The following is a 27,065-nucleotide window of genomic DNA, read 5'->3' on the forward strand; positions in this document are numbered from 1 at the left end:
GCCGAGAAGAAGCTAAATGTGCTGCTCAAATTGCCATTTTTCCTTCGTATTTCGTACATATGCATATTTATTTCCCCTTTGCTTATCAGTGACTTACCAAAAAAAAGTATAAAAAAGCAAAGGAAATAAAGCAAAGATCTGGCACATATGAGAAATTGCCAAACACATTACGACTGCAGCAGCACATTAGCTTCAGGCGTCTAAAAGGAAAAAGAGAGAGAAGGATATCACCAACCCCATCCTTTCAGCCTGACCCAAGTGCAGTGCATTTCATTTAAAATTTATGAACTCCCTAATTATGTTCCTCTGAAAAGGAACATTTAAATCATACAACCTTCCATTTTTAATATTAACCACAAAAGCACCATTGCAAAACCCATTTCTTAAACATTTAATTCATTTAACTCTTAAAAAGCTTATCTCTTTGATGGCAATAACACTCTCAAGCAGTTCCACTTGATTGAATATAAATTTATTCTTATCATTTTCAATTTAGCTGCAATCTGTCACAGTCACTTAAACCTCTTTAAATGAATTATATATTTATCACAGCTCATCCCACTGCCATTTGTCGCCATAAAAACTCATCATTTGAATTTGACATTTAAAATTGTATTTATTTAATCATTTAATAATTGCAGGGGAATATATGTCTATTTATATTATATATAAAGATGTGTAGATGTTTTTCTCTGTTTTTCTGTTGCTCTGTCTATGTTGTGTGTCTGTGTGTCGGTGTATTGATGCTTGCAATAAATTACAATATTATTTGAATTAAGTTTATTATCTATCTGAAGGCTTACGAAACTAATGGAACAATTTATAAAACATTTTTATTTCAGTGTGTAGATTTAGTTATGTGTATGTGTTTCTTTCGAAACGCTCGAAATGGAGTGGATAGCAACGAAAGGTTTCATCCGAAGCGAAGCTGATTGGGTCGCTGGAATTTTTGGGGGTTGGTATTAGATACCAAGACTTCGAAAGCAACGAATCGTATGTTATACATTCTATATGCGATATCCGTGTGCATGGATCGAAAGGGATATGTGCTAGGCTTGGGAAGGGAGGGGCTTCTCAAATAAGGCAGGATAACTAAACGTACTGGTTGAACTCAAACTTAAACGGTAACTTATCATACTGCGGATACAAATGCAACTAAAGCCGAAACAAAATTCACAATGCTCAAAGAATGCGTACCTAGGATAACATACATTATATACAGATCGCAGTTTGCAGTTCGAAAATTGGCTTTCTTTGGTTTGCTTATTCTTAATGAGCTGGCCACTAAAATTGTGCCGCCCTTCTTCTATGTCAATGGCTAAGAACTAGGTGGAAATACATACATAGATGCAGAGAGTTGTATACTGGGTAGGGTTAGGGCTCTCTGGAGCTATAAATTAGTCATACTGGTTCATGCAAGATCGTATTACTCGTAAGGTGGCTTTATCTATTTGCTCTAATTTTCGCTAGATGCTCCTGGGCAACTGATAACGCGTAACTGGGTTAGTTCTCTCGTTCTATAATACTTAGAGTTGACTAAACTAGGGGATTACATATTTATGAGCTATCGTATCTGTTATAGTATTTGTCATAGCTGCAGCCACAGATTTCAGCTGCTTAAATTGGGTTGTGTGTGGATGTGTGTGTGTCTCTCGTTCAACTATTTACAAGAAGAAATGCTGCTAATTTTGATTTCAAACTCCGCTTTCCGGCTGCTCAGTTGCCTGCTGCCTAGTCCCGCTCCTCGTACTTGGGCACAAACGAGCCGAGTCCGCCCAACTGGGCGCACTGATTGCTGTCGTACAGCGACATCTTGAGTCGCTTGCACTTGGCCCGTCGATTCTTGAACCAGAACTGCACATTCTTACTCTCCAGACGCGGGAACTTTTGCCTGCAATAAGAGAAGAAAAAAAGAAAAGAAGGTTAGTCAATGCTAATTACATACATCATAATTACATTACATACTGAAGGAAATATAATCAAAATTATTATACTTTCTTATGTAAATGATTTTACACCGCGACTTTTCAAATTGAGCATTAAAAATACATAGCAGAAAGTTTATGGATAAAAACGTATTTATCACTTATTTGTATGGACCTCAAATCATTAAAATTGAACAATTAAGTTTATCATAGATTTCAAATTTTAGAAATACACTTTGTTGAATTTCAACAGCCCAAAAAGCTAAAGTCTAACATCAGTTCACAACTTGATCGTTCAAGGATTGAAAATAGAACAATAAACTTATTAAAAAAGAAAACCCTTTAAAAGCTTATATTACACCCAGAGGAAATACAAGGCAAAACCCAAATTTTTCATTTTGAAATAAATATTTTCGGTACTAATGAAGCCTCAAGGACTGTTTTATTGAAATCAAATATGTAAAACTTTTGATTTAAAATTAAAAAAATTAAATCTTAATTTTTTTATTGGATAAACCAATAAATATGTTAATAATTACATTACAATGTTTTTAGTTTATGTTAAGAAAGTGTTTACTTTGAAAGACCATGTTACATTCAAACATTTAAATTATTAATTCTAGTATGTGAAAACTAGTTTCGAGAGCTATTACTAATACCATTTTTAACCCTTATTGTTCAAAGTTGATTGGTTTTATTTTAGTGCTTGGTTCCAGCTTCGTATGATTTGTATGATTTTTGATTTCGGGATACTGATAAACTACCTTATTTTATAGCAAGCAAAAAGACAATAACTCACCTATATGGCATGGTGTTCAGGTCCTCGGTGTACTTGAGGATGAGGTTGTGCGAGGGATGTGTGTTCATGGCGAACCACTGCTCCAGCTTGGGCACCTCGGTGACCGGATCGATGAAGGTGCGGTTCCGCTTGCGGCGCTCCTCGTTCGAGATGCTCGACAGGTTGAGACCGCCGCCGCCCATGAGGGCGTTTGGCTGGATTCCGGCTGCAGCGGCAGCAGCCGCCGCATGGTGGTGCGGATGTCCGGCGGTCGCTTGGCCAAAGGCCGGGATGTAGTGGCTCATGTACATGAAGGACTGCGAGAACATCGAGTTGGGGACCATGGGAAAGGGCAGCTGGTCCTTGTGCGGCACAACGCCGCCCGCGAGGTCCGGCGATGGCGATCGGAACTCGTCCAGGTGGCTGGCATCGTTCTCGTTGTCCTCCTCGTCCTCGTCCATGTCCAGGTCGTCGTCCTCCTCCTTGGGCGTGGAGCGTTTGGGCGTAGAGCTCACCTCGGGGTCATTGTGCGAGCCGCTGTTGTTGTGGTTGTTGTTGTTGTTGAGGCTGGAGCTGCCCTCCATCTGGGGATCGCTGTCCTGGTGGCGATCCTCCGCCCCGGAATTCTCCTTTTCGTTGTCCTGCAGCTCATCCCGTGACTTTTCATGGCGCTCCTCCTCATTCAAGCTGCCATTCATGCCGTCGCTTTTGGCCTCCTGCTGATGCTGCTGCTGTTGCTGCTGCTGCTGCTGATGCTGCTGCTGCTGTTGCTGGTCCCCCGCCTCCTCCTCGTCGTCGTCCATCAGCGGGGACGTGCGGTGCCGTTCGTGGGTGGTCAACGAAAGCGGCAGCTGCGGCGTGTTCGGCCGGCTCTGCTCCTCGTCCATGTCATCGGAGTGTTGCGACATGGTGTCGATGTCCTCCGACTTCAGGCTGAGCGGACTCTTCAGATAGTCGTGCGACATGGACAGGTTGCCCATGCTCATGGGCTGGCTGCCGGCACTGCTGCTGGAGTTCTGACCCAAGGGGGCATGCTGGCTGAGGTAGCCATTCATGGCCGCATGGCCCAAAGCACTCATCGCACTGCCCAAGCTGCCGCCCCGCATCTCGGCCCGCTTCTGGGCCGCCCGAGCGTTCTTGAACCAATAGACCACGTTGTTCACGTCCAGCGGCTTGCGGCCCCTGCGCGACTCCAAAGCATTCAGCTGCACCACATACGTCTGGATCTGCTGGCGCGACGGATGCGGATTGTCGGCAAACCACTTCTGCAGCTTGGGCAGCTCCATTTCGGGATCGAAGCTGGTGCGCATGCGAGTCTTCTGGTTGGGATATGGCGGTCCATGGCCACCGCCACCGCCATGGTGGTGATGGTGGTGCATGGACGCGTGCATGGGATGCACCAGCATGTTGGCATGGTGTCCCGCCCCCGGCGCCTGCCCAGCGCCCGCATGATGAGCCACCTCGTTGGCCAGCAAAAGGCTCTCCCGACTGCCCATTGATCCCAGCGGATTGCCGCCGGCCGCCCCGCCAGCAGCGGCTGCATGAGCCGCAGCAGCGGCCGCCGCCGCCATGGCCGTGCCCACCGGAAAGTCCATCTCGCCGGGCACTGCCACCGGAACGGGCACCGCCGACGGACCCGTCATGAACGGCAGCATCTTGGGCGCCATGGCCGCCGCCTGCGGAGAGAGCTGGTTGGACCACCACTGGTCGAACTTGCGGCGCAGCTCGTCGGAGATCTCACCTCCGGGCAAAGCATACGTGTTCTGGTGGGAACTCCGGCAGATCTGTGACAGCGTCACCTGGAAAAAACAAAATAAGCATGGTTTTTTATTAAGTATTAAGGATTAAAAAGAGAAATTGCAATGAACATTCTTGAAATTGTTTAATCCGCAAAGATATAAGGAAAAGTATCTTGGAAAAATAAATGTCTAATGTCATTTAACTATCTCGATTTTTGCCAAATAAAGGTCCGTGAATGAAATCATCCCAATATTCTGATCCCAATCCAATAGTCTGAATATATAATTTAGATTTATTAATCCAAGCAACACTGCTACTAAAATATATAGCTTTAGCAAAACAGATTTCTTGTAAAATTAAATTAATGCTTATTTTTCATTTAAATACAATAAATATAATGAATTATTAATTCAAATGAAAAAGAATCATTAATCAGATTTTAATGGAAAAAAGTGTGTCACATATAGCGATAATTTAGCTTTTCCGGATTCCTCAAATATGTGATTGTTTTATTTAGATTAACTATAAATAATACTGATATTGAGACAAGTTTTAAACTTTAATTTCACTAACAAAAGTCCAGAAGAGTGCCAAATAATTGATATATTCTCAGATTCATAAACATTGATTTTAATATGTAAATGCATGTATCATGCACATCGAAATTAATGGAAACTTTTTAGAATCCAAATTCTCTAATTATTCTATTATTATTATTCAGACTACCCATATCAAGGATACTAATAAAAATATTAAGAGATCTAAATTTGTTTTAAATTTTATTTTTAAATTATTATTCTAAAAAGCTTCGAATGGATTACCTACTTTTGATTCAGCAATGTTATTCATAATCTGCCATTTTATTCTGCAAAAGCATGTGTCATACACATCGAAATTAATGGAAACATTTTGGGTTCCCCAATTCCGCAATTGTGTGACTGTTTAATGTAGATTACCCATTGCATGTGTTGCCACGCGAGGTAGTCACATAATGGTTATATGAAAACCAACGATTCGATCATCGGACAATTCGAAAAACCGAGTTCCGTGTGGAAATCAGAGCCAAATGCTCGGGATTAGTGGGGGCAACCTTGGCCAGCGGTTTGCACTGAGCGACTGTCAACAGGAGCTGCACTAAGTCCCCGGAGTCCGCCGGTCACTAAGCGGCTGTCATAAAAATCACAGTCGCCGGCTGGCGGACGGGACGATCCGGGGGCCTCAAGTGCCGGGATTTACTTAGCCATAAATGTGCGAGTGCGACTGAGTGCGAGTCCGAAATTGCTTATTACGATATAGACCCAGGGCCCTGATACCGCCGAGCTGATATTAACAGACAGTGCCGCAGTGCCTCGAATCGAAGGCGATAACTAGATAGTCCCTGATAGGCAGCGACACATCAGCTTATGGCGATTAAAATTGAATTTACCCAACAGAAATAGAATCGAAATGCGATGAGTTGGCCGCAGGGTGGTGCTGAATGGTATGGCGTATTAAATGCTCATAGATACTGCTTTGTCTCCCAACTGCGGAAAGATAATGTCTGGGTGTTTCGGTGATTCCGAGGTGCCTTCTAGCCTTCTCTGGTTTTTTTTTTTTTTTTGCTTTTCCAACACAGTGCTATCAGCTAAGGAGGCGCCCCAAATCACTTAAGCTGCTCAAAACAAGCGGGGAAACCGAAGGGTTAGGTGGTGGGGCAGAGGGATGGTGGGGGCAGAGGGGCTGTGGGTGTTGTGGACACCTAATTGTAAATAAAATGGGTTGACGCTTCTTACGTGGCGGGGTATTATTAAATTGATTTTCCTATCGCCGCACCCCAAAGCTCCTCGGCGGACACTGGAGAACCGCGATGGGCTGGAGGTGTCGTTGTCAGACAACAAATGTGGAAATTATGGTAAATGCTTATCATGTGATTAGGACAGACGACAACTGCCGTGCTTTGCTTTGCTTTGCTTTGCCTTACTTTGCTTTGCTAATAATATTAATCGGGAGAGGAGCACAGGGGGCGGGGGTGGTGGGTGGAGCCAATAAAATAGCAGTCACAATAACAATTGAAGGGTATTTCTGGCCGTGATTTCGTGTTGTTCATCGTTGGCGATAGTGTACGAGCGCTTGATTTATGGCGTTAATGCACCGATATCGCCCTCCGCCCACGGAATTGGGTCATGTGAGTCGTGCAGTGGCTTCCCCTCCTGCAGATTCCTGCAACTAAGCCTTCTAAACCGATTTCAATAAGGAAAACAAAAGCCACACACACACACACACATCCTGGAGACTGCTGGCAACGCAAAGCTGATTAAAATGAAAACTATTGCAAAAAAGGATTAGTTAAGTGAACCAAATAAATGAACTCGGCTTAACAAAATTTCTTTGTAGTAGCTATCAAAACATTTTCAATGCGTTTAATATTCCACAAGCAGACAGGACATGCAAAAGTTCTGTGTGTGTTTGTGTGTGTGTCTGCGTGTGTAGCTGTGTGTTCTCTGTGTTCATGCCTCACAACACGCAAATTAGCGTCGCCACTTCTCATCCGGAGACATTTTTCGGCAAGTTTTAGCAACTCCAAGACGGATAAGAGCGCTTCGTAGTGCGGATAGGGGGAAGTTCTCCATAAACCGCTTATGAATCATTATAGAATTTTGTCGTCTTAGTGCTGAATTTTAAGTGAAAGTTCAAAGTGAATGTCTAATTGGCTGCCGAAGGCTTGGGGGGAACAAGAATGGGAACGGAAACTCACCTCATCCAGCGGACATCCTGTGGAGCGGAGTACCGCATGCGACTGCAGGACCAGCAATTTGAGCAGTTTGTCCTTGATCTCGCCGAAGGGCGATGTCTTGGGTCGCAAGATCACGATCCTCAGGGTGATCACCGAGGTCAGTTCGCCCACAATATCGCTGACCGGCACCGCTGGGTTGTCCGATATCTGCTCTAGGGGTATGGGCTTCCAGTGTTTGATAATTAAAGAGCCTGCGGAAAGACAAAGCCCTCAGAGTTAGTTTTTGTTTGGGAAATATTTTATGCTTAAAAGTATTAAAATATGTAAAATTATCTATTGCACTAATTTTGTTAAATTATATAAATGTTTTTTGGCTAGTTTAAGGCAGCACTGCTTCAACTAATCTTTCCAAAATGGCTTCTTTTGGTTAGCGAAGACATTAAAATTGTAATGTTTTTTTTTATAAATAAATTTAAATATTTTTTAAACGTATAAAAATAACACTAAAATTTTGTATACATATGCCAGAACCCAAGACTTTTATTTTCAAACTTTTTCTTGGAACTTTTATTTAACTTTATTACCAATCTGGCTCATTTTCATCATTTTGTATGCAAGAGTATTTAGATTTGGCTTATTTTAAAACGTTTTGTAGGCAATATTTTAATTTGTGACGCTAATAATGAAAATCTCTGTAGTTCTTTATAAACAAACGTTTTGAATTTCTGTCTTTTGCCTTGAAAAACCAAAAACTTAGAAATAAAATTATTGTACAAAGAAGAAAATGACCTTCTCCTCATTTAGTAAGAACTTACTATTAAAGTTATTGATAATTCTGTGGGTTATAGGTTTAGTAGGGTCTCACCCCGCCTAATAACAAATGTACCGAGATTTCTAACTGATATTTTGTTAAAAGATAAATAAGTTACCTCTGGCCGTGTTGGCCACCTCCTGCGAGTAGCCCAATCTCTGGAGGGCCGTCTGGACAATCTCGCTCCAGGGCGTGGCCGCGGCGATGATCACGTAGCTGTCCGTCTCGATGTTGGGCCTCCGCTTCCAGGGCTGCCGACTGTCGATGGTGAGGGAGGCGTGCAGCGAGTGCACCGACTCCACCACACAGTGAAGTGGAAGTGATTTGGCTGCAAGAGAGAGAGAGAGAGAGGGAGAAAAGCGGTAAACGCTGGTTAGAACTAATAACAATAATAACTGAACGCGGCCAAACACTCGAGAGCTGTTTAATAATCGGTTTAGTTCAGTCTAGTTCCAAGTGCAAATCATCGACAAATTAAAAAAGGCAATTAAAACATATTCTAAATGATGAATTTTATACAGATTTGCGCCACACCTCCACACGCACTAAAGTATTAAAATAAATTATTGCATGTTGCGGTTAGCCGCAAATGGTTTTAGCCGCTAAAATGGCAGGCAATTTCGGGGGATGGAGCATAACTAAAACCCACCCGAAAACTGGCAGAGAGAATTCTGAAATTTGAAAACACAAATTTTTAAAATCGAAGCGAATTATGTTTTTCATTTTTCCTAAAACTTACATTCTTTTCCTGCTGACCAATTATCAAAGGCTTAAATTAAAATGGCAAAATTCAGGAAATAGAAGTTATAGACATTTGTCCATGGCCGCAGGGGGCGTGTCTCGCCCTCAATTTGGGGGGCTACAAGGGGTGGAGGGGCACACAGTAAATAGGCTTAACGCCCCAGGTCCGGCCGACATAATGGTATTATTAATTATTCCAATTATAAAAATTGTAAGCAGCCAGAGATTGGCGAACGATTGGCATTTGCCGGGTGGGTTTGGGTTCGGGCAGCTGAAAGCTGGAAGCGTTTTAAAGAACCGCGGTCGGGGACGCTATGCGGAAAATCGGACCAACCAAAAGTTCAGCCCAATTACGTGCGATTTTCATGCCATATTTTTGTGGGAGGTGTGTGTGTGTGTGTGTGCCATGCAAATCTTTTAATTGCCATGAAAACCTCATTGGGGGCCATTGGCATTAAAAATAAATACATCAGCCTCGTGTGGGTGTATGCTCTGGGTCGAGTTGAAAAGGAATAAAGAATTCAACTATAATGCATTGTTTGTCACCGGCGCAGATCAGGCCGTAAAGCACTATAGAACTTTAAGTGATGGGGAAGTTATGAAAATAATCCCATTAAATTCAATACATGCCAAATTTCCCCAAAATATTTACATGAAATGACGAATTTCGCACAACATTTGGTTGGTGTTCGCCCTATTATCCACACACAAAACGCATTGTTTTTTGGACCTCATCCCGACCAGTTCCCGCGCCCAAAAATTGGTCATTAGCGCAGCGGTCCGATTCCCCGGATGAAAACTCGTTGTGCGGTCCGGGCAACCGTATTATAAACTCAATATATCCATTATCCATGGAGCCATGATTCGATGGGGCTAAAACAAAAGCGGATTTCGTCCACCTGCATATGCATATGTGTGTGTGTGTGTGCGAGTTGCGTTTAGTGTGCGGTGGTTTTAGTGTGCAGCCCAGTGCCACGGAGCACCCACTAATTGTTGCATCACAACGGGCATTTCAGCAACCACAACCTCGGCCCGGAATCAGCAGCTTTAAGTCACCCGGACCAACGATGGCAGACAGAGCTTATCCTTATTAGCATTATCAGTGGCACTGGCAGCAGGGCAAAAAAAAAAAAATAAAACGGAAAAAATTGTAAGTAATCGAGACAGTCGAAGCGGGCCAAAACAAATTGAATTAAGCGCGCGGGAGGAAAACTGTTTGAGGGCATTAAATCTTGGCGCGGCAGACAGACGACTCCGGCGACTTCTCCCCCAGTTCCCCTCGGTAAGCCGACAAACGATTTGTAAATGAACTCTACTTTTCAGAGGCTAAGACGGTATCCATCCCCTGCCCCTGGCGAATTCACAGCGAACCGCCACGCGGCTTTAGATTTATTAACCTGCATCGATGGCAGCAGAAATAATCAAGTTCAGTCATCGCAATCAAGCGAAATTGGAAAATTCCCAGCTCAAGGAAAATGGCAGCGAAGGTAAATGCCGGGAGCAGTTTTCCCCCTGGTTTTTTGGGGTCTCTACTCCCCCCCCCCCCCCCGAGGACTTATAATCTTTTGAAAAGTTTCCAGAAACATCTCATGTGTGCATAAAATATCTGGGTTTGGGTTTGTATGCTGGGCCAAAATGGAAAGAAAGTTTTATCCACTCGACTTTCTTCTAAGAAATTGACCAATTGGCTGACCACAGGCCGAGGCAAACAAATAATTATAAATTGCCCTGGCAAGGACATCAAAACGATTTAATCCTTACATGAGCACTCACACAAAATCTGCCGGACAGAGCTATTTAGGTGACTGCAAGGGATTACTCAAGTATCCTTCTTGGCCAAATGCCGGCAAATATTTGTAGTCTTTTCTCGACTTTTTCGATGGAATAAATTGTGTGATTGTTTATTTATAGGCTGAATGCTCATAATTTACTTATTAAAATGATTTTGAGTGATTTGGGTATTTGAGAAAATTAAAATTTCAACAGACCAAAAGTTTTAATAACCAGAACGGACACGTGAGCAGCAGCTGGAAGAAAAGGGATGCTGGATGCTGGAAGGGGGAAAAGGGTTCGTCTTAAGCCAAGTGAACTGTTGGGAAATTTGCTTATCATTGCTTGACCAGTGCAAAAAATCTCAAGGATTTTAAGGGACTTAAGTAGGCTTCTCGGTGCCAGACCAGCGTGTGTGTGTTTATCAGGGTGGTGGGTGGTTGGGTGGTTTGGTGGTGTTTAGTTGGGTGGATGTTTGTAGGAAGAATGACCGGAAATTAAGCAATAGTCTTAAGGAAATTGCCACAAGTTTTTCCTTCACTTCACGCCAGAAAACAAATTTCCATGTCCTTTAGCCCGGCATCTTAAGGGATTCGCCTGCGTGTGTGTGTGTGTGTGTGTGAATTTTTATTTACACTTCAACTTAAGTCCTACTTAATTGCAAACTCTTTTTTAGTAGAATTTTTAATGCGTGCATTTTAATTTATAATGCCTCTGACAGCGCTCGGCAGCTTCAGCAGCATTCGGAGCGACTTAAGAACTTTGCCCAACGCACACAGGTACACACACACACACACACACACTGGCACAAAGGAAAATGCACACACATACACGCCCGCCTGAGCCCTACGCTTGGCTGCCATCTCACACCTTTGGCTCCCTGCACATATCCCGGCCTTAGTCCCTGCGCTTTCCCCGCTTTCCCCGCTTTTCCTGCTATTCCTGCACTCCCTGCATTCCCCGCTGCATTCTCAAAAGAAAAACAAACATATTAAACAGGACAATAAAATGAAAATCGGTTTGCGTCTTGCCTCGGGTGTTTTCGGTCCCTTGCCGCAGGACACAAGCAATATAAGCTACCTAACAATTGCCTTTGCCTTTGCGAAAGGAATAATGAATACCTAGGAAATGAAAGATTAGCTATAGAAAAACGACACGGGGCAGCGGTGGTGGATTGCTGGGGTATCGAAGTTGGATTGCCAATTAGGTTGGATCATTTAGTATTTGTAGAGAATAAGATTGGGTATTATAGATTTCACAAAAAATGATTTCATTAGAAAAAAATATTTACAATATATTTTGAATGTAATACAGTTGATAGATTACTTCAAAGCGTACTTATTACTTAATAGAAGTTAGTTATGGAATACTTTGCCACTGTATCGTAGAAGGATTGCCAATAAGATTGAATTGTTGAGTATTTGTAAAGAAGAATACATTTGAACACCTATATTCATAATATACTTATTTACTCAGTACTTTTGATTATATTTAAGTGGTTTTATAATTTTTGAAATTTAAAATTTTAATATAATGGAATACTAAGACAACTGATATCGCAATTAATGGTTTTTAAATATTTTAATTAATTAATTAACTAGTTTATGATGATGGGTTTTTTATAAATCGAACTTTAACATACGAAGATTTGTAAGGGCTTACAACCCGTTAAATTGGTTATTGAACTATTTTTTCAATCCCTTTTTTTTAAATGGACTTTAATATACCTTATTTTACACCTACAAAAAGAATTTGAATTAAGCGGTTTGTTTTATGAAATGAAGTCTTGCAATAGAGATTCCAAGCTCCGTCATTTTGTTTTCTTTTCAAGGACTACTGCTGTAAGTCGAGGGTCTTTAAGCTGCCTCTTATGATGATCTTTCACCCCCATGAATACTTCTGTTCCGAATCAAAGTCAATGCTCTTCAGCACTTCGAGTTCCACTTGTGCACATGCGAAAAATCAGCGCTTTGCATTTGAGTTGGCCCTCTTCTCCGTGGCCGTTCCTCTGAGTCAGAGGCGTATTTTGAGATTTGCACTTTTTTTGTGCCGCCGTATTTGTATTCGTGTTTTTTGAATAGGGCTTTCGGGGCTGGGAAAACATGTTGAAACTTTTAAGCGGATTATAATTAATGCCGCGAGGCATTTTCTTTCTTTTATCGCTGACTGTTCGCGTTTAGCGCCCTCACCGGCGTACCAATCGAAATCCGCCCAGTCGGATATAGCCGGAAATCAGGAATCCTTTGACTCGACTCGAATCGCCAGCCATCCAGCTCTCCTCCAATTACTTCGCAAAGGAAAGGAAGTTGTGGAGCACGTCAGTTTGGGGGTTGGCCGTAAATGTTAGTCAAAAATAATCCTAATGAAATAAGTATGGCCCGTAGCGGTAATTTATTTGAATCCTTTACCCAAAACCTCCACCCCTTTCAGACCATCTCAGCTGCTAAATTGGCCTGGGCCTCTTGGGTTAGGCTTTGGAATTGTCTCAAGTTTTGTTTTTGTTGCGCAATAAATTCATTTTTTGTCCTTAGACATGTAAAACTATGCATGAGGACAGGCTCATGTGTGTGGGTGTATGTATGTGTGTGTCTTGGACTTAATCCTTTTTGTTGTTTGCTTCATATGTTGATTTGGGACCATCATCAGGTGAGCTTTCTTTTGCCGGCAAATACGACAGGGGCCAAACCTCAGACGAAGCGTTCGAAAATCTTTGCAGGACACTCACACACACACACACACACACAGAGACAGAGCCAACGGCAGGTTTGCCAGGACTCTAGTTAGTTTCAGGTTGTGAATGGATTTTCTTAAGTGGTTCTAAGCTTTGTCTGTGAAGCAAACCAGAAAACATGCTTATACATGCGGCCAAGTGGCTGAAGAGTTCAAGAGTCCAGCAGGGGGAACTAAGGAAAAAGGACTCCAGTGGCATTAGCAGGCAGCTCAAGGAGCTGCAGCACTTCATTAGTTTTGCGAATTTGCGGACAGGCAGCCTGAGACAATGGCCAACTGCGAGGCCAAACGATAATTGAATGCACAGGGGGGGTTTGGGTCGAAGGGTGGGCAAAGCCATGTGCCGGGGACAAATCCTTACAAAAGGATTATGATGTGTATTTTTCGGCCAAATGACTCTCAGCTCCTCCGCAAACCAATGCAAAGTTATGCAATCGAAGAGAGCAATGATAAATTGATGGCAGCAGGATTAAGTCAAGTCCAAGAACTGAATAATTAAGGCGCAAAGAAAGAACCTTTGCAGCTCAAGGACTCGCCAGCTTCTCTGCGATTCAAATAAGCAGAAATTTTTGTGGAACAGGATTAAAATTATGAACTGCAGGATAAGGCCATGCGTGCACACAAGGACGAGAGCTAGCCACAAAAGGATTTTCCATTTGTCAAATACTATCAAGGGCTCTGAGCAGAAGGACGCCCAAGTAGCAGACACAAATAAGGGATTTAAATGTCGATAATGTCTGCAAACAAGCACTGCCGAGATAGAGTTCGGGAGGGGGCTCCCTTTGGGCTTGGATGTCCAAAAATCAACCAGAAGCAGTTGAACCGAACATAATCGCAGCCGCAGCTCGGAAAAGAAAAGGCGAAAGCCAAAATGGCACCCAAGAAATCGCTCATGCCTCGCCTCACATATAGCCATAAACCCACGGACTCAGACTGCGTTTGTTTCAACCATTTCGAATTGACCAAGTTGGCCACCCACTCGGTGGCACACTGGCACTCTGGCTGGCATGGGATCCATACTTAAGTTCCAGCGGACAAAGACAAAGCCACACACAGAGACCGAAGGGAACTGCAAATGCAACTGCATCAGCAGCAGAAGCTGAAGCAGAAGCAGAGGCAAACGCAAAAGCACAGGCCATGGCAAAACCAAAGGCAACCTTAATCACTTTAGTTATCAATATTACTTATTTACGTTGCTTCTACTTAGCGCTTAAGACGCTTTGACTGTGTGACTGAATTATAGGCATGTATACATAAATGCATGAATATGTTAAGGGCGGTGGGGGCTGAAGAGGGGAATCGGCTAGCATTACGTTTAAATCTTCCTGCTTAAAGCCAAACAAAGTCTCTGGTCGGCGGAGGCAAAAGGAGCACAACATGCGATCTGTGCCATTGATTCAATTAAAGCGGGCAAAAAAGAACTCGTAGCAGGTCTGAACCGAGAAACCAAGGGGCAAATCCCTCGATGACGACTTCCTGATACCCATTGTGACTACTTTAATTATCATTTGTATTAGACTGATAGAAAGGTGAGTTCTAAATTAAATCAGATGCTATTTAAAATAAATTCAAATGTGTTAATTAGGTAAAATACTAAAATGCATTTAATGAGTCTCTTACTTTCTGCGTAAGTAATCCATTTATATTATTTCAATTACATCCTTTAGCTTGGACACTGCACTACTATAAATATATACTCTCATTTGGTTACCAAGACAATACCCTTATCTTTCCCAATCGTTAGTACATAAATGAATTCATAAAGATTTCCACTTTTCAGAGAAAGTAGCTCTTGCGCTGAAGTAAATTAAGTATACGCCTAGTGGCTGTCAGTCTGTTTTAAACCTCCTCGCTGGCAAATAAGGAAGAGGAAGCCGGGAGCAGAAAGGAGCAGGGCTGAACAAAAGGCCATATATATATCACTGTATTGATTAATATAATCCGCTTGAAGACGCTGGCAGCCACACGGCGAATTAAGTTACATTCGCTCAGCGAGAGAGAGAGAGAGAGAGAGAGAGGGGGCGATATTGCCCCCCTTGTTTCGAGCGGTCCGCACCCCGGCTCAACCACCTGCCACAGTTTTAAGTACAAGTTAATGGTGCTTATGCATATTACCCTTCCGCCTTCGCCTCCGCCCCCCTTTGCGCTTATTAATACCCACAACTGATTTTTCTTCGCCATCCCGCTTATTTTCCTTGCCGTCGAAGTATTTTAAATCGATCCAATGGCAAAAGCGTCTTTTGTATTTGCTGCCTCTGCGAATGCGCGCCGTCTTAATCCGCTGCCAATGAACTGCGAACTGTGGGGCAGGGGGCAGGGTGTAGGGGGTTTAGCGGGTGGAGGGACCGAAGGAGCTGCCAGATGAGCGGCTTTACAGAGGCGGCGGCGGAAGGGGGAGCTCGGGTTTATTAGTGGCCCACAGACGTCGACGATGTCCTACTCAGGAGGCAGAAAGGATGTCGACGATGTCGCCATATCGCATTGGTATTTTGGCATTTGGGCTTTGTCTGCCCGGGGGGACGAGGGGCAAAGGAGACGAAGGGACGAATGAGGAGAGGCTTCGGCTGCCCTCAGAGGAGGATGAAATTTGATCCGGCTGCGGTGAGCGCGTAGCATTGTATTTGCATTAAGCGTAACCTCGACTCGGAACGGGGAATTCGGATGAAGGGTGCGAGACGTCGATACGCGAGGCTGCCAAGGAGCTTAATTTGAAGGGGATTTACGCAGTGCCATTATAAGACCCAGCTCCTCCGCCCTCCGCCCTCCGCCGTCCCTCCCTGCAAGCCACCTTTTTTTCTTTTCTTTATTTCCAGACTTTTGTTGGACTCGCTGCAGAGATCTCTGAACTCTGGCCGGGATTAGGTTAAATTTCTCAACAGATTTCTTCACTAGTTGCGGATTAAGTGCCGTGGGGGCAGGGGCCGGATTCTCTAAGCCTTGGCCACAAAAGCCAAACCGCAAACACAGTAACACATACGAGCTGGCCGGCCGGGCCGACAGCTTAGGTCCCAGAACACAGCTCGCTCGCCATATCATCCGACGTTCCCAACTTAAAATCTTAAACATTTATCCGCGCGTATTATGTGGCAACTCCGGCTAATTGCCGCAAACACGAGGCCAACAAACACACACACACACACACACACACACTCACGCCTCTTGTTTGCGCGGTTAGCTTTTCCCCCCAAACAATCTCTGTGATGTCCAGGCGTCCAGTTAACTTTGCTGGTTTGCTCTGTTTTTCTTTCTGATACTGATTCTGTTGCTGTTGCTGTTGCCCTTAGCTGCTACATCAACTAACACAGAAACAAGCAACTGAAACAGAAACAGAACGACAGCGGCAACACCATCTGCGGCATTCAATTTAAGGGGATTAACTGCTAATTTTTTGCGATTTCGCCCAATGCCAGCGGTATTCGAGTTCATTTTTTTCCAACTCCGCATATGTATGCACGAGCACTCGAATGTGGGAGGTACACAGCAATGCCGTGGGGCTTTTACAGTTAAATCTTTGGGGATTGCAAACACACACACACACACACACCCAGGGACACATGACACTCTCAACCGCCTGTGGATCCAACAAAAAAAATGCAGCAGTTAGCCAACTTTAAGGGCATGGGGTGGAGCTATGACTATGAATACAAAATCAGATAATCAAATTAGTCAAAAGTTGCTATAATCTCTAAGCGGTATGGGGTATGAACTACCCGAGTGCTTCGCGGAATAAAAAGGGATGAAGGCAGCGAGTTGGTTTTTAATCCGAAGCGGAATTCGCTTTTTAGGCATAATGAGCGAAACCACGCTACCTAATCACCAACGAACACGCTTGAGGAGTCACTCCGGGCAACATAATCTGATATGACGGAGTGGGCTAACCAGGGGTTGGGTAATTAAATGCCCCGGAGTACTATTGTAATGATCAGATATCGCGCGCTTAATCTGAGATTTTTAGTGAAAAGAGCTTTGGGCTTAACATGTTTTTATCATATGCTCTGATATTCTGGACTTCGGATCAAAGGGAACGGATTTGCAGATCAAAATCAAATCGAAACCCTGCCTGGTTACGCGTTTCGAAAGCGCGGAATGCCATATGGTAATTGGTTTGGACGCGAGCCTAAGCGGCTTTTGCTATTTCGACTAAAATAGTTCATTGTCATAACAAAAACAAAAACAATAATTATTACAAATTCATTTCAAAATAAGAATTAAAAATACTATATTTTAATTTAAGTTGTCCTACAATTTTATCTGATGATCATAAGAAAATGAGTAGCTGACCAATCCATAATATTTATTTACTTTTTAATAAGAATTCTATATAACCTAGAATCTTATTTAAACGAGTTTATTATCTAAAGTTTCTTCATTGCGCAATTATCTGACAATCAATCTAAAAGATTTAAGGGCAAAAATTATATGTTACATTGAATGCTTCCGATTAGACCTCATCTTTAACTCACATTTCGTTAAGATCAATTACTAATTCGCCAGCACAACTTCAATTTCTTCTTAGAGTAACCTTCTATTCTAGGACATCTAGTACCTACATACATGGATGATCCCGTCTAGACCCCTAGCTCAGTTCCCCATTTCACTTATCCTTCTCACAGGCTTTACTTTATTTTCACAGCCTCGCTCCTTGTTTGTTTTTGCTCTGGCTTTTATTTCTGCGGGCGGTGGGTTGGTTGTGGATGGTGGGTGAGCGTGGCTTAGGTCAGTGGGTTGTTGGGTGGTCGGGTCTTTGGGGCGTTGGGTCGTTGGGTGGTCAGAGTGGGTGGGTACTTTCCCAGCTCCAGCCTGCTCCCTTGGGCACTGGGGATGAGCTCTGCCCGACGGCTCAGTTCGGTTTAAGTGCCAAAGCGCGCCGTGCATTGTTGTTGCTGTTGGCAGCTCTCCCTTGCCAGCTTTGCTTGGCATCTGTGTTGGTGTCTATGTGTGTGTGTGTGTGTGTGTGAGTGTGTTTGTGCGCGTTTATGGGTGTGTGGGTGAGCTGGTGTCTGCCACTGTTGAACTGGGACAACAACAGCAACAAAGCAAAATCTAGTGAACTTCATAGGGATTAGCCTGCACGAAAGCAACAGATTTAAAAGCTTTCGCTCTGCTTTTTAAGTTCATTTGAGCGCTCCGTCTGTGTGTGTGTGTTTGTGTGTGTGCGAGTGTTTGTTTGCTGGTGTTTGACAGTGTGTTAGTGTAGCCTTTGTTGACAAATGCGACTTGACAGTGGTGTGGCAAATCTGGTCTGCAGACTCAAAACACACACTCGCACACCCAGCTGTCGAGCTGTCGGGGTGTTAAAAGAGGAACTCAATGGCGGGATCTATTGTGTGCCAAGTGGCAAGTGTCCTCACTACAAGTTCTTTGGTCACTTTCTTACAGCGGGTCACATACAGTTTCAGTTCACATCTTAGTAGCCTAGCACACACACACACGCTGATAATAATCCCGAGCCTCAAACATAATCCAATTGCCGGCCATCAAACATAAACAACAACAAACACCAAATAACACCGGCGCGAACTGAACGAAAACAGTGGCAACAGCGAACAGGCGAAAAGCGAAAAGCAGTAACACCAACCTTCTTCCAGCATGTTTTGAACGATACTAAAACCGAAACCGAAACCGAAAACTCTGAGAGTCGAGGAGCGTTCTGCCCCATGCAAAGGCACTCACACAAATGCTCAAACTCACACATACTGCGGGCAAAGGCACAGATACAGATACAAATGAATAGCAACATGTGGCTCTGGGCTCTGGGCTCTCTCTCTCTCTCTCTCAACTCACACACACACTAGAGCCAGCCAGCCACCCACCCCACTCACTCTCTCTCTCTTTTGATAGCCCCATCTCACTCGCTCTGCCGCTGAGCCCTGGCCCCGCATTACGCTTATCAAAGTATATCTCTGGGATTATACGAAATGAATGGAATTAAGGATTAATTTCCAAGGGATGTCATTTCGTTTTGGGATAATGCCCCGGCTGTACGTGTGTGTGAGTGTGAGTGTGCGTGTGTATCTGGGTGTTGGTGTTGGCAGCAGCTTAAGCTATAATGGATTCGGGTTCACAGTTTCCGTTGGCGAATGCTGAAGCTGTCGCAGGCGATGCGAAGGTTTTAGTTATAAAAATACACCGGAGTTTATAATGCCAAAGCGGGTTATAGAACAGTGGCGTGCTAACCTCGCATAAAAAGTGGTTAACGTTTGGATGATGTACGCCGAAGGGGGGTGGCTGGATTATAATGGATTTGGCTTGAAGATAAGTACAACTGAAAAATATGTGAATCATATTGCGATCGCGGGTAAGCAATGTTAGCACCGTTAGAGAATTCATTTTCTTCGACTTCCATAACAAATTATCTTCAAAGTGATCGTTCAAACATATTATTAAATTAGCAAATTAGAAACAAAGTTATATTAAATGTTCTAAATTTTACTATTTAATTTAGAAATATAACAAAAATTAAAAAGTCTTATTCAAAAAGGATTACTATGTGATCATTCTCTTTGAATATTGGCAGATGATAATAATATACAAAAAACATTTTGTAATCGAAATGTCATCCTTAATTTTTTCATATGTATTATCTTCACATCATGCCCCCCTTTACGCCCATGACCATTCAGCGACGCCGCTGTTCATTATAATGCCAAGCGATCCATAAAACGAAGAGTTAAATCCGAAATAATAATCCCGCACGAAATTAAATCCCTCGCCCACACGGCCACCAAAAGCAAACGCAAACGCAAAATCCCAGCCCCCACAGCCGCTCCCCTGCTCACGTCCCTGCGCCCCCCTCGTAAATCCCCCGTCACCCCGCCACTGTTTGCATGGAAAAAAGTTAATCTCCCAACAGCAGCAGCAGCAGCAGCCGTCGCCATCGACTCATCCGCAAACCGAGACTCGAAGGGCGGGCGGCCAAAAGGGGGTGGGGCTGGGACGGAAGGGGGCGGGCTGTCACTGTGCGTTGCTGTCGCTGTGTGGGGCCCCCTCCCCCACTCCAGCCAATGACCCCCCTTTCCTTCCGCCCAAAAAACCACCGCACACCCTTCGAAAACTCGAACTCATGGCATGCTTTTGGGCCTTTTTCGGTTGCAGTTGGCAGAGACGTCGACGCGGGCAGCTTTAGCTCTGCCGGTTTAAGGATTAACACAGACACACACAGCCTCACACACACACTCAAACACACCCAGGCACGAACGGACCGGGCACCAATACTCGGACAAATAAAGCACACGCAATGCCCAGAGCACAAAATCGTTGGGATTAATGCGGGATCTACTTTATTGCGAAAATATGCTCGACCCAACGAAAATCGAGGATGGTAATGGGGGGTGTGTTGGGGAAGGGGAAGGGGAGGGGGGCGGAGGCGGGGGGTGACGATTTGGCATTGGACAGTGTGTGAGTTTGAATGAGTGTGTCCGTATTCGTGTGGATGCGTTGCGGCATTGCCTGGGCATCCATGGATTGTCAGTGACTTAAACGAATTGGGATTACGTTGCGTATGATTCATATGGAGGCTAAAACAACAAAGCACCAGACAGCCACTGGCTTTAAGCAATAACAACAGCAACAACAACAATAGCAATGCAGGCTGTGCATATATATGTATGAATATAGATGTATCCGCACTTATAGGCAGCATTGGCTGGGCATTCGAACGGATTACAGGCCCACTCCGCACACCCCACTGCCCAATACATCCCAAACCCACTATATTTCGACGTACGTTTCCCCTTTCCCGAATCGCTGGTGGAGCACAAATTGAAAATGGACAATCGCCAGACCGACTGCCAGCCTGCCAATATGCCAGCGCCCTGGATAATCCCCTGCGCGATCAATAAAGCCTGCTGGCACACCGAGAGAAATTGTTGAGACAAAGGTAAGAGTGGGAGAAATTATAGCTAGAAATGTTTCCATGGAGTGCGGGAATGTTAAGATATAAATAAAGACTAATTATAAGGAAAACATTTGATAATTTTGATTATTATGATTATTATTATTAAGACATCAACTTAAGAACAGGTTATTTTGTAAAAAAATAAATTACTTGAAACTTTAATGTTATGTTTATAATATTTTTTAAATGTATCTGTTAAAATAAAATTTAATGTAATGTAATGAATGCTTTTGCTTTTGCTTCTAGACCCTAAAATGTTATATTCCTAATTATTAAATCTTTAATTTAATACAAGCATTAGTTTTAAATAAATTTCATGTACATGTTGAATTTAATATTTTATTATTTATTATTATTTATTAAAATTAACCTAAAATATTATTTTTTTAAATAACTTAACTTTAACTTTAATTTACTTAAGTTTAATTGATTTGGGTTTGATGCAATTTAATTTAATTGAATTATTTCTCGCGATGTACTCATTTTCTATACCTATAGAGTCAAGGCAAACTTTACTTTCAGTGACTCAAGGCAATTCTCATCTCCTGCAAATCCGGGCCTTTTCTGTTTCTCGCAGTACATCGCCTGCAGTTGCGAGTTGTCTGCCGGCAGTTTGGCAGGATTGGCAGTCGTATTGGGATTAGCATCCCCAAAGACTCGACCTCGACTCGACTCGCTCCCAAAACTGGCAACTGTCTGGCCCGCCGTCTAACCCACCTGGCTCACACACACACACACACACACACACACACACTAGCACTGGCACTGGCGCACGCATACCTACACAGGCACGGAAAAGGACACGCACACACACACACACAGGCACAAGGACGCATTAGCTGGCGGCCTAATCCCGACGTCGTTGCCATTGCCAAAGCACTTCAAAAGCAAAAGCAAAAGCGAACGAACAGGAACAAAAACAAAAGCTTAAGGAGCTGGAACAGGAGCAGAAGGGGTAGCAGGGGGCAAGGGGGGCAGCAGGGGCAACGCAACTCGAAACGTGAAACTTCTCTTCATTTGTGTCTGATGGGATTAGGGCTAAGGCCAGATAAAGGGATAAGGGATTCCCAAATAATGTCGTGCCCTCAGCTCGAGCAACTCGGGCTGAAACTCGAAAGTTTTTGGCGCCAAATTCGCATGCAAAGCAGGCAGCCAAGTCGCCGAAAGAGATGGCTAGATGCAGATAGAAAGAGAGAGACAGAGAGAGGGATAGACATGGGGTGCTGTATTTCGTACTCTACCCTTTTTTGGGCTGAACGTTCACCGGGTTCAGGAGGCTTAGGTTGCAGGATAAGTCGCAAACTTGATGCTTTTGCTTAATGTCCTTGGTTGGTCGCTCCTGCTCTTTCCCCTTTCCCCTTTTTCCTGATGATGATGATTTTGTTTTCGCTTGCGGATTATAAAACGCCCAGTTGCATTCGCATTAGTTGCTCTCGCCTGGTGGTTTTCCTAATTCCCCTAATACCCTATATGTGTGTGTGTGTATGCAAAAGCAGAGTTAAAGTTGAATATTAAATGGGCCGAAGAGGGAAAATGGGGAAAATTCCATATTAAGTGACAGGAAATAAACGGTTTAGCAGAAGCGTTAATTGGCACTCTGGCATTTGCTTGTGGCTTAATAAAATAGTAAAGGATGCCTGTACAGAATCTCAAGAAAGTGTGTCCTTCAGTCGGAGGCTTATGGCAAATCCCAGTTGCAGCTGTTGTTGCCAAAAGGGAAAATGTCTAGTCTTCTAATATTCATAATCGAAACGTTTGGCAGACCTGGTCCTTGTCTAATTACAAATGTGCTGCCAGCATAATTCCACTTGTGTATTATTAGATACGCACTTCCACATATATTTACTCGCACAAAAGCGCTCAAAGTTAATGCACGTGATTTATAGTTGCTATTCCTGCCGCTGTGGCTTGTGTATGTACTTCTGTTTTGATAATCGCACGGCACACAGGGAGTATTTATTCGATTATAAACCGAAACGAACAGAGATCCTTAAGCCGCTCGAATCGAGCTGCAAGTGGCTCGGGGGACGTTACACGTTGCACGTTTGGAGATTGGAGTTTGGAGGTTGCAAGATGCATGTTGCTGAGGGCAGAAGGCGGGGATTGTGGACTCTCCGGCTCATCTCCCGATGTGGCAGCTCGGAGTGTTCGATTCGTGCTCCCCTCCCAACATTTAAATCCTTAAAATTTGTAGTTCTCTTTGTGTCAGGGCTAAAAGGACCAACTGGAAGTGGAGGCGCTAGCCATCGAGGCGAAATCTCCCTTCACAGATACACATACAGAAATGGGCAATGCTTCAAATGGTTAAATGTATAAAGAAATGAATATAAAACTCGGATACTTTCAATGATTTGATCAAAAATATTTTTGTTTAATTTTTAAGGCCTATTTAATCCTTTGCATGGAAGTAAGCTGAACTTATGGAATTTTATGTAATTTTAGCTTACCAAAAATACGTGATCATGCCTATTTGTTCCAAAGAAAAATTTGTACTGTGCTTTAAGGTCGTTAAAATTAAATTTTAATTTAAATTAGTATATAATTAAGATCTAATATGAAGGTTAAAATATGTCTGATAAGTAAAGTTTATTTACATATTTTTATAATATTTATATTGATTAAGTTAAACATGTAAGATGAATGACGTTCCCTTTTAATTATGACATCATCAGATGTTTTTTTTTAATTTAAATTTGTTATTAAGTAACTTAATGATCCCTGATTGCATTACTTTCCGTGGCAGGCAAAACATATCACTCAAGTGAAGGGCTACTCTTGAGTTGGCCCTCTGCATTTTGCAGTGCACTCGATGATGGTGGCTTAACTCAATCAGCATCACCTGCAGCACCTGCCTTTAGCTCCTGGCGATGTCCTGGCTAAATGTATGCCAGAGTGTGTGTGGCTGTGTGTGTGTGGCAACAACCGGCTTTTATGCTGTAGCTCCTGCTCCTGTTGTTGTTGTTGTTGTTGTTGCTGCCGTCGTTGGCCGGGCCAATCCCTTTTTGCTTATAATTCGGAAATGTTGCCTCCTGTTGCTTTTGGCATTTATTCGAATTTGTATCTCAATCTGAGGTTGTATCTGTATCCGCATCTGCATCTATGCTCTGCGTCAGCACATATGCCAGGATGGGGTTTTGGGTTTTAGGAAGTGATTGGGAAGTGGGTGATGGTGGGCTGGGAACCGGCTTAGGTGAGTGGTATCATTCAGTTCCGCACTGGCCACTGTGCATAACGCTTAACACTTAAGCTGCAGCCGCTCAACCGCCCACCTGTCGCCCCGGCGGATCCATCGGCCCAGGGCTTAGCCACTCCTCTCACAGGTGACTGAGGTGAGTTGGAGTTCGATTCCGATACCGAGTCCGAGTTCGATTCCGAGTCCAAGTTGAAGCTAGTTTTGCGTGTGATTGCGAAGCCGGCTGCTCCTTCCTGCTCTGGTTTTGAGTATCTCTTATCCTGCAGCAGGAGCAGTGCGTTGCTTTTGTGTGCGCCTGATTACCGGTAGCACTCCACAGAACTCGGAAGCTAAGTGAGTGCGTTGCCGACACTTGTGCGTCCATCAGGGCTTATCGGTGCTTCTCCGCCCAGACCGAGCCCGAGCCGGAGCCGGTGCCCACCATCTCATTATACAATCCGGCCCCATATGACATCTGCATAATAGCCGATCGAACGGGTGCCGGTGACCATTTTTTGAATCCTTGAGCGCATGCTTATGTCCACAGAGTCCTGTATGTATGGCGCCTGGCTTATGACACATGCGGATGCAGCTGCTACTGCTGCCGCTGCTGCCGCTGCTGTTGCTGCTGTTGCTCTACTTTCGGTGGCCAAAGGCAACAATGATTCAATAGCAGGGTCAAGTGGGGGCCAGTGTGTCCAATGTCCAGTGTTTTTCGTTGCCCAAACGCGTTGATCCACAAACGTGTCGTTAACTAAGGCGCAGTGATTTTCAATTGCAGAGCGCGCGTCGCCTCGCCGGCATGGGTGTGTGTTTGCATAGGCTTATAGGTGCCAACAGTATGGCACAACTGCAGCAAGCACCAAGGGGCCTGGACAGCCACAGCCACAGTCAGAGCCATAGTCATAGCCAGAGCCACAGCCATGGCGCGCATATTGACAAGTGCAGCCGGGTGGGGATTTATTAAGGCTAACGTATGAAAATGTTGCATACTAAACTCTGCATAAATCGAAACGCAGCGGCAGAGACAGCAGAATCGCAAAAACAGGAACATAAAAATTGGTCCCAAATGGAAAAGCCCAGCTGCCAAAATGGGGGTGGTAGTGCTGGGATTGGGTTTGAGTTTGAGTTTGGGTTTGTGATGGGTGGTGCGGCAGGATAAATATCGTGTTGCGTCGCTGAGCAGCTTAGGCGCAATAAACACGCACACACATTCCGAAATATGCACAACAAAACGCATCGGAATAAAACAGATTTACATGTGAGCACACACACTGAGTCACACACACACATGTGCAGCTGTTGCCAATGGCAATGTTAAATGACAATAATAACAAAAACAGCAATAACAATGCCAAATGACGGCAACAATAAGCAAACCAAACTGCACTGAGCCCCATCCGTAGGTCGTAGGATATGGCATCCATTGGATCCCAGTCCATTCCATTTCTGTCCACGTTTTGTTGTGCAAATCCTCAAAATATGCTACAAAGCACATTACACAGATACTCACCCACACATACACACACACACACACACACGAAGCGAGCGAGACTTTCACAAATTCACAGCGACAAAATTCAAATCAAATCCTCTCTGCTGCAGTGGGTTTTAGGCTCGAGCCTTGGTATTTGTGAATTTGGAAAAGAAAGCTTAAAGTATTGGGTAACCTGAAATATTAACAATAACAACATTTATCGGCCAAGTCAATTGTTTGGCCAACTATCTGCGAAGGTGAAGCCACAAATTGGCCATGTGACACATCCACATCCACATCCACATCCACCAAGTTGCCACCGGTGGTCAAAGGCCACCTGTTGAGCCAGAGCACACGTGCTGCCACACATCCGGCCAGATTGCATATACGCATGGAGTGCCCGAGAGACGAAAGACTGAAGCCAGAGTAAACAAAAGCAAGGCACGCTTCCTGGCCTGCATTCTCCTCGGGGGATTCACTCCACAAGTGGGTGCTCACTTAGCACCCACCCAACCAGCCAAACAGCCAACCACCCAACCTCAACCTCAAACCCCCCCACCCACGTACACACTTCCTAAGCAGAAGTGAATGTTTGCTCGCAAACAGACGCAGATACAGATACAGATACACATCCGTACACAAAATAAACGTTATGAATGCTTCATATGCTTAATCCAGGGGATTTCGATGCATATACGAGTGTGTTGTATCTGTATATGTCTCTGTGTTTGTATCTGTATCTGTGTCTGTCTCTGTGGCTGAATGGAGCCAAGGAAGTGCCTCGTGCTCGGGCTGATATCGTTGGTATGCAAAAGGCTTCACAGTTTCCATTTATATCCGGCAGATACTCGACGCATGCATCCGCATCGAGGTGGCACAGGTTTACTTCTGGCCATGGCTAAACTATTGATGAACCAAACAAGATTACCACGGCCATTGCTCAAGGAACGTATCCACTTGTCTGTTTGTGCGTGTGCCCTTGTATGTTTCTGTGTATCTGTGTATCTGTGGGATACGTGCTTAATGCCTTGTGAGCAAATCAAATGAACTTTTCATGGATTAGGCCGGCTGAGTTGAGACAGAGGAAATGCCTCGACCATTTCCATTTGCCATCAGCAGCTGGCCTGATTAAAGATGTGTCTTTAAAGTGGTCTGAGAACTTCCCCGCACCAGTTGCCTTCGCTCACACAAACCCCTTTAATTACACACATAATCACGCACTGGATTATGAATAATAGTAAATTTCATTATATATTTTGCTCCTACTCTTTGTCATTATTGATTAGAAATCATTGCAATTTAAATTATTTT

General features: G+C 43.9%; 1 protein-coding gene across 1 annotated transcript in view; it reads right to left on the reverse strand.

The window, feature by feature from the left end:
• Nucleotides 1–590: 590 nt before the first annotated feature.
• LOC108149074 overlaps nucleotides 591–27,065 on the reverse strand; it is a 48,930-nt gene continuing 22,455 nt past the window's right edge. Inside the window, exons 3-6 of the mRNA XM_017276442.2 lie at nucleotides 8,086–8,295; nucleotides 7,178–7,407; nucleotides 2,725–4,502; nucleotides 591–1,891 (exon numbers count right to left, since the gene is read on the reverse strand). Of these exons, the coding sequence (XP_017131931.1) occupies nucleotides 1,732–1,891; nucleotides 2,725–4,502; nucleotides 7,178–7,407; nucleotides 8,086–8,295 (2,378 nt within the window). The 3' untranslated portion in view covers nucleotides 591–1,731. The remainder of the gene's footprint in view (nucleotides 1,892–2,724; nucleotides 4,503–7,177; nucleotides 7,408–8,085; nucleotides 8,296–27,065) is intronic.

The sequence above is a fragment of the Drosophila elegans genome, unplaced genomic scaffold (assembly GCF_018152505.1).
Source record: "Drosophila elegans isolate 14027-0461.03 unplaced genomic scaffold, ASM1815250v1 contig_520, whole genome shotgun sequence".
In the NCBI taxonomy this organism is placed as follows: Eukaryota; Metazoa; Arthropoda; class Insecta; order Diptera; family Drosophilidae; genus Drosophila; species Drosophila elegans.